This window comes from Petromyzon marinus, chromosome 66 (assembly GCF_048934315.1).
Source record: "Petromyzon marinus isolate PM22_M1 ecotype Great Lakes invasive population chromosome 66, UKy_Petmar_22M1.pri1.0, whole genome shotgun sequence".
Lineage (NCBI taxonomy): Eukaryota > Metazoa > Chordata > Hyperoartia > Petromyzontiformes > Petromyzontidae > Petromyzon > Petromyzon marinus.
In genome coordinates this window covers 8,704,888-8,714,871 of record NC_133732.1, presented here as the reverse complement: position 1 = coordinate 8,714,871, position 9,984 = coordinate 8,704,888, and the positions used below count along the sequence as shown (strand labels likewise).

Genomic DNA, 9,984 nt, shown 5'->3' with positions numbered 1-9,984 from the left:
ACACACAGTTTCACACACAGTTTCACACACAAACAGTTTCACACGCGCAGTTTCACACACACAGTTTCACACACAAACACAGTTTCACACACAAACAGTTTCACACACAAACACAGTTTCACACACAAACACAGTTTCAAACACAAACAGTTTCACACACGCAGTTTCACACACAAACAGTTTCACACACAAACAGTTTCACACACAAACACAGTTTCACACACAAACAGTTTCACACACAAACACAGTTTCACACACAAACACAGTTTCAAACACAAACAGTTTCACACACGCAGTTTCACACACAAACAGTTTCACACACAAACAGTTTCACACACGCAGTTTCACACACACACACAGTTTCACACACACGTGCAGTTTCACACACAGTTTCACACACACACAGTTTCACGCAGTTTCACACAGAAACACAGTTTCACACACACAGTTTCACACACAAACACAGTTTCACACACAAACAGTTTCACACACGCAGTTTCACACACACACAGTTTCACACACACACACGCACAGTTTCACACACACAGTTTCACACACACACACAGTTTCACACACACACACGTGCAGTTTCACACACAGTTTCACACACAGTTTCACACACACACAGTTTCACACACAAACACAGTTTCACACACACAGTTTCACACACACACAGTTTCACACACACACGCACGTGCAGTTTCACACACACAGTTTCACACACACACGCACGTGCAGTTTCACACACACAGTTTCACACACACACGCACGTGCAGTTTCACACACACAGTTTCACACACACAGTTTCACACACACACACGCGTGCACAGTTTCACACACACACTCGCAGTTACACACACACACACAGTTTCACACACACACAGTTTCACACACACACACAGTTTCACACACACACACAGTTTCACACACACACACAGTTTCACACACACACACACAGTTTCACACACACACACAGTTTCACACACACGCACACAGCTTCCCGGCGTCTGTTGCTGTGCCGCCTGGTTCGACCGACGGTTCAGACTCGGGCCCTATTTTTAAAAGCCGCGAAGCGACCTGCGGGGAGTGGGGGGTTGGTGGTCTGTGTCCTGTGGCCATGTCCATCGCGGTAAGTTTGAATGTCGCTCGGAGATCGGAGACAAACGAGTTGTTGTTGTTGTTATTGCTTTTGTTGTTTAACGCGGGCTAAGTAACATTTAACGCGGGCTAAGTAACATTTAACGCGGTGAAATGATAGCACGGTTGGCTACGTAACGGTGAATGAAAAAGTTCAACGTACGTACATACACACAGAGACCCACAGACACCCAGACCCATAGAGACACCCATAAGGAACACACAGAGACCCATTGACACCCAGACTCATAGAGACACCCATAGGGACACACAGAGACCCACAGACACCCAGAGCCATAGAGACACCCATAGGAACACACAGAGACCCACAGACACCCAGACCCATAGAGACACCCATAGGAACACACAGAGACCCACAGACACCCAGACCCATAGAGACACCCATAGGAACACACAGAGACCCATTGACACCCAGACTCATAGAGACACCCATAGGAACACACAGAGACCCACAGACACCCAGACCCATAGAGACACCCATAGGAACACACAGAGACCCACAGACACCCAGACTCATAGAGACACCCATAGGAACACACAGAGACCCACAGACACCCAGACCCATAGAGACACCCATAGGAACACACACAGACCCACAGACACCCAGACCCATAGAGACACCCATAGGAACACACAGAGACCCACAGACACCCAGACCCATAGAGACACCCATAGGAACACACAGAGACCCACAGACACCCAGACCCATAGAGATACCCATAGGAACACACAGAGACCCACAGACACCCAGACTCATAGAGACACCCATAGGAACACACAGAGACCCACAGACACCCAGACCCATAGAGATACCCATAGGAACACACAGAGACCCACAGACACCCAGACCCATAGAGACACCCATAGGAACACACAGAGACCCACAGACACCCAGACCCATAGAGACACCCATAGGAACACACAGAGACCCACAGACACCCGACCCATAGAGATACCCATAGGAATACACAGAGACCCACAGACACCCAGACTCATAGAGACACCCATAGGAACACACAGAGACCCACAGACACCCAGACCCATAGAGACACCCATAGGAACACACAGAGACCCACAGACACCCAGACCCATAGAGACATCCATAGGAACACACAGAGACCCACAGACACCCAGACTCATAGAGACACCCATAGGAACACACAGAGACCCACAGACACCCAGACTCATAGAGACACCCATAGGAACACACATAGACCCACAGACACCCAGACCCATAGAGACACCCATAGGAACACACACAGACCCACAGACACCCAGACCCATAGAGACACCCATAGGAACACACAGAGACCCACAGACACCCAGACCCATAGAGACACCCATAGGAACACACAGAGACCCACAGACACCCAGACCCATAGAGATACCCATAGGGACACACAGAGACCCACAGACACCCAGACCCATAGAGACACCCATAGTAAGACACAGAGACCCACAGACACCCAGACCCATAGAGACACCCATAGGAACACACAGAGACCCATTGACACCCAGACTCATAGAGACACCCATAGGAACACACAGAGACCCACAGACACCCAGACCCATAGAGACACCCATAGGAACACACAGAGACCCACAGACACCCAGACCCATAGAGACACCCATAGGAACACACAGAGACCCATTGACACCCAGACTCATAGAGACACCCATAGGAACACACAGAGACCCACAGACACCCAGACCCATAGAGACACCCATAGGAACACACAGAGACCCACAGACACCCAGAGCCATAGAGACACCCATAGGAACACACAGAGACCCATTGACACCCAGACTCATAGAGACACCCATAGGAACACACAGAGACCCACAGACACCCAGAGCCATAGAGACACCCATAGGAACACACAGAGACCCACAGACACCCAGACCCATAGAGACACCCATAGGAACACACAGAGACCCACAGACACCCAGACTCATAGAGACACCCATAGGAACACACAGAGACCCACAGACACCCAGACCCATAGAGACACCCATAGGAACACACACAGACCCACAGACACCCAGACCCATAGAGACACCCATAGGAACACACAGAGACCCACAGACACCCAGACCCATAGAGACACCCATAGGAACACACAGAGACCCACAGACACCCAGACCCATAGAGATACCCATAGGAACACACAGAGACCCACAGACACCCAGACTCATAGAGACACCCATAGGAACACACAGAGACCCACAGACACCCAGACCCATAGAGATACCCATAGGAACACACAGAGACCCACAGACACCCAGACCCATAGAGACACCCATAGGAACACACAGAGACCCACAGACACCCAGACCCATAGAGACACCCATAGGAACACACAGAGACCCACAGACACCCGACCCATAGAGATACCCATAGGAATACACAGAGACCCACAGACACCCAGACTCATAGAGACACCCATAGGAACACACAGAGACCCACAGACACCCAGACCCATAGAGACACCCATAGGAACACACAGAGACCCACAGACACCCAGACCCATAGAGACATCCATAGGAACACACAGAGACCCACAGACACCCAGACTCATAGAGACACCCATAGGAACACACAGAGACCCACAGACACCCAGACTCATAGAGACACCCATAGGAACACACAGAGACCCACAGACACCCAGACCCATAGAGACACCCATAGGAACACACACAGACCCACAGACACCCAGACCCATAGAGACACCCATAGGAACACACAGAGACCCACAGACACCCAGACCCATAGAGACACCCATAGGAACACACAGAGACCCACAGACACCCAGACCCATAGAGATACCCATAGGAACACACAGAGACCCACAGACACCCAGACTCATAGAGACACCCATAGGAACACACAGAGACCCACAGACACCCAGACCCATAGAGATACCCATAGGAACACACAGAGACCCACAGACACCCAGACCCATAGAGACACCCATAGGAACACACAGAGACCCACAGACACCCAGACCCATAGAGACACCCATAGGAACACACAGAGACCCACAGACACCCGACCCATAGAGATACCCATAGGAATACACAGAGACCCACAGACACCCAGACTCATAGAGACACCCATAGGAACACACAGAGACCCACAGACACCCAGACCCATAGAGACACCCATAGGAACACACAGAGACCCACAGACACCCAGACCCATAGAGACATCCATAGGAACACACAGAGACCCACAGACACCCAGACTCATAGAGACACCCATAGGAACACACAGAGACCCACAGACACCCAGAGCCATAGAGACACCCATAGGAACACACAGAGACCCACAGACACCCAGACCCATAGAGACACCCATAGGAACACACAGAGACCCACAGACACCCAGACCCATAGAGACACCCATATGAACACACAGAGGCCCACAGACACCCAGACCCATAGAGACACCCATAGGAACACACAGAGACCCACAGACACCCAGACCCATAGAGATACCCATAGGAACACACAGAGACCCACAGACACCCAGACTCATAGAGACACCCATAGGAACACACAGAGACCCACAGACACCCAGACCCATAGAGATACCCATAGGAACACACAGAGACCCACAGACACCCAGACCCATAGAGACACCCATAGGAACACACAGAGACCGACAGACACCCGACCCATAGAGATACCCATAGGAATACACAGAGACCCACAGACACCCAGACTCATAGAGACACCCATAGGAACACACAGAGACCCACAGACACCCAGACCCATAGAGACACCCATAGGAACACACAGAGACCCACAGACACCCAGACCCATAGAGACATCCATAGGAACACACAGAGACCCACAGACACCCAGACCCATAGAGACACCCATAGGGGCACACAGAGACCCACAGACACCCAGACTCATAGAGACACCCATAGGAACACACAGAGACCCACAGACACCCAGACTCATAGAGACACCCATAGGAACACACAGAGACCCACAGACACCCAGACCCATAGAGACACCCATAGGAACACACACAGACCCACAGACACCCAGACCCATAGAGACACCCATAGGAACACACAGAGACCCACAGACACCCAGACCCATAGAGACACCCATAGGAACACACAGAGACCCACAGACACCCAGACCCATAGAGATACCCATAGGAACACACAGAGACCCACAGACACCCAGACTCATAGAGACACCCATAGGAACACACAGAGACCCACAGACACCCAGACCCATAGAGATACCCATAGGAACACACAGAGACCCACAGACACCCAGACCCATAGAGACACCCATAGGAACACACAGAGACCCACAGACACCCAGACCCATAGAGACACCCATAGGAACACACAGAGACCCACAGACACCCGACCCATAGAGATACCCATAGGAATACACAGAGACCCACAGACACCCAGACTCATAGAGACACCCATAGGAACACACAGAGACCCACAGACACCCAGACCCATAGAGACACCCATAGGAACACACAGAGACCCACAGACACCCAGACCCATAGAGACATCCATAGGAACACACAGAGACCCACAGACACCCAGACTCATAGAGACACCCATAGGAACACACAGAGACCCACAGACACCCAGAGCCATAGAGACACCCATAGGAACACACAGAGACCCACAGACACCCAGACCCATAGAGACACCCATAGGAACACACAGAGACCCACAGACACCCAGACCCATAGAGACACCCATATGAACACACAGAGGCCCACAGACACCCAGACCCATAGAGACACCCATAGGAACACACAGAGACCCACAGACACCCAGACCCATAGAGATACCCATAGGAACACACAGAGACCCACAGACACCCAGACTCATAGAGACACCCATAGGAACACACAGAGACCCACAGACACCCAGACCCATAGAGATACCCATAGGAACACACAGAGACCCACAGACACCCAGACCCATAGAGACACCCATAGGAACACACAGAGACCCACAGACACCCGACCCATAGAGATACCCATAGGAATACACAGAGACCCACAGACACCCAGACTCATAGAGACACCCATAGGAACACACAGAGACCCACAGACACCCAGACCCATAGAGACACCCATAGGAACACACAGAGACCCACAGACACCCAGACCCATAGAGACATCCATAGGAACACACAGAGACCCACAGACACCCAGACTCATAGAGACACCCATAGGAACACACAGAGACCCACAGACACCCAGACCCATAGAGACACCCATAGGAACACACAGAGACCCACAGACACCCAGACCCATAGAGACATCCATAGGAACACACAGAGACCCACAGACACCCAGACTCATAGAGACACCCATAGGAACACACAGAGACCCACAGACACCCAGAGCCATAGAGACACCCATAGGAACACACAGAGACCCACAGACACCCAGACCCATAGAGACACCCATAGGAACACACAGAGACCCACAGACACCCAGACCCATAGAGACACCCATATGAACACACAGAGGCCCACAGACACCCAGACCCATAGAGACACCCATAGGAACACACAGAGACCCACAGACACCCAGACCCATAGAGATACCCATAGGAACACACAGAGACCCACAGACACCCAGACTCATAGAGACACCCATAGGAACACACAGAGACCCACAGACACCCAGACCCATAGAGATACCCATAGGAACACACAGAGACCCACAGACACCCAGACCCATAGAGACACCCATAGGAACACACAGAGACCCACAGACACCCGACCCATAGAGATACCCATAGGAATACACAGAGACCCACAGACACCCAGACTCATAGAGACACCCATAGGAACACACAGAGACCCACAGACACCCAGACCCATAGAGACACCCATAGGAACACACAGAGACCCACAGACACCCAGACCCATAGAGACATCCATAGGAACACACAGAGACCCACAGACACCCAGACCCATAGAGACACCCATAGGGGCACACAGAGACCCACAGACACCCAGACCCATAGAGACACCCATAGGACACACAGAGACCCACAGACACCCAGACCCATAGAGACACCCATAGGAACACACACAGACCCACAGACACCCAGACCCATAGAGACACCCATAGGAACACACAGAGACCCACAGACACCCAGACCCATAGAGACACCCATAGGAACACACAGAGACCCACAGACACCCAGACCCATAGAGATACCCATAGGAACACACAGAGACCCACAGACACCCAGACTCATAGAGACACCCATAGGAACACACAGAGACCCACAGACACCCAGACCCATAGAGATACCCATAGGAACACACAGAGACCCACAGACACCCAGACCCATAGAGACACCCATAGGAACACACAGAGACCCACAGACACCCAGACCCATAGAGACACCCATAGGAACACACAGAGACCCACAGACACCCGACCCATAGAGATACCCATAGGAATACACAGAGACCCACAGACACCCAGACTCATAGAGACACCCATAGGAACACACAGAGACCCACAGACACCCAGACCCATAGAGACACCCATAGGAACACACAGAGACCCACAGACACCCAGACCCATAGAGACATCCATAGGAACACACAGAGACCCACAGACACCCAGACTCATAGAGACACCCATAGGAACACACAGAGACCCACAGACACCCAGAGCCATAGAGACACCCATAGGAACACACAGAGACCCACAGACACCCAGACCCATAGAGACACCCATAGGAACACACAGAGACCCACAGACACCCAGACCCATAGAGACACCCATATGAACACACAGAGGCCCACAGACACCCAGACCCATAGAGACACCCATAGGAACACACAGAGACCCACAGACACCCAGACCCATAGAGATACCCATAGGAACACACAGAGACCCACAGACACCCAGACTCATAGAGACACCCATAGGAACACACAGAGACCCACAGACACCCAGACCCATAGAGATACCCATAGGAACACACAGAGACCCACAGACACCCAGACCCATAGAGACACCCATAGGAACACACAGAGACCCACAGACACCCGACCCATAGAGATACCCATAGGAATACACAGAGACCCACAGACACCCAGACTCATAGAGACACCCATAGGAACACACAGAGACCCACAGACACCCAGACCCATAGAGACACCCATAGGAACACACAGAGACCCACAGACACCCAGACCCATAGAGACATCCATAGGAACACACAGAGACCCACAGACACCCAGACCCATAGAGACACCCATAGGGGCACACAGAGACCCACAGACACCCAGACCCATAGAGACACCCATAGGACACACAGAGACCCACAGACACCCAGACCCATAGAGACACCCACAGAGATCCACAGATTAGCACGGTTGGCTACGTACGGTGTGAAAACGTCGCCTGTTCTATACGTATTTTTACGGCCACACAGTGTTAATAATAGTTGGAATTCATTTGTAGTTCGCCTTTCACGAAGTCACGTTGAAGGGAAACACCAAAATAATAAAAAATATATAAAACAATAAAAAATTATCACGACGTTTCGACCATAACTCAAACGGTCATCTTCAGGTGTGTTGGTTTGCATAAATGTATTTTTAAACGGCGCATTTATGTATTTATAAAAACGTTAGCGCCACGCGCAACGATTTGGCAGTTTATTTAGGACTAGTCCATCTATATTCTGAAAAGAGGAGGGGGGATACGAAATGTTTTTTATATATATAATGTATGCTGTCTGAAAGCCACTGTAAGCGTGAACAATCAATTAAGACCTGAAATGGTTTATCAAATGTTTCCAATGATTGCTAAGATAGAATCCATCTTCTCGGTTGAAATTGTCTCTGTGCTTGTATATGTGGATAGCCTCATGAACGAATCTCTCATGGAAGCCAGATGGCTTACAAAGAACCTCTGTCTTGGAAAAGTCAATGGCATGTGAGCCTACTGAATTAGAACAATGATCTGCCACGGCCGAGGTGTTGGTCCTACCGTGTTTAAGGTCTGCTTTGTGTTCACGAATGCGGTCCGAGACATGGCGTTTGGTTTCTCCAATGTAACTACTACCACAGAGGCATAAATAAATAAATGCGCCGTTTAAAAATAAATTTATGCAAACCAACACACCTGAAGATGACCGTTTGAGTTATGGTCGAAACGTCGTGTGAATTTTTGTTATTGTTTTATATATATTTTATTATTTTGTTGTTTCCCTTCAACGTGACTTTACCGAAAAAACTAAGAATATGAATTACTGCAGTCACGAAAGCTTTAAATCAAAATTTAACTGTTGTGTTGTTAAACCCGCCACCACCCGACCACAGCCCAATCAGTAAAAGGGTTTGTCACGTAAACAAAACGTGGCCAATTCGTTACTGAGTTTAGCACTAACCGGTTGTTGTGTGTTGGAGAGTTAAACCCACAGCTACACATTTACAATATAGTGTAGTCAATAGTGTAGTGTACTAGTACAGGGCACTGGTTGTGTGTTGGAGAGTTAAACCCACAGCTACACATTTACAATATAGTGTAGTCTATAGTGTAGTGTACTAGTACAGGACACTGGTTGTGTGTTGGAGAGTTAAACCCACAGCTACACAATTACAATCATAGTGTAGTCTATAGTGTAGTGTACTAGTACAGGGCACTGGTTGTGTGTTGGAGAGTTAAACCCACAGCAACACATTTACAATCACAGTGTATACTCTTTGGTTCTTTCGGTAAAGTCACGTAGGTAAAGAAATTAAAAAATAAATTAAATCACGGCGTTTCGGACACAGCACAAGCGTCCGTCA

The 9,984-nt window shown here is 50.1% G+C and overlaps 1 protein-coding gene across 1 annotated transcript in view; it reads left to right on the top strand.

Moving 5' to 3' along the window:
* The first annotated feature begins 1,046 nt into the window (after positions 1-1,046).
* The window catches only part of LOC116956655 (tumor necrosis factor receptor superfamily member 11A-like), a 43,944-nt gene continuing 35,006 nt past the window's right edge, over positions 1,047-9,984 (top strand). Inside the window, exon 1 of the mRNA XM_032978425.2 lies at positions 1,047-1,129. Within this exon, the coding sequence (XP_032834316.2) occupies positions 1,118-1,129 (12 nt within the window). The 5' untranslated portion in view covers positions 1,047-1,117. The remainder of the gene's footprint in view (positions 1,130-9,984) is intronic.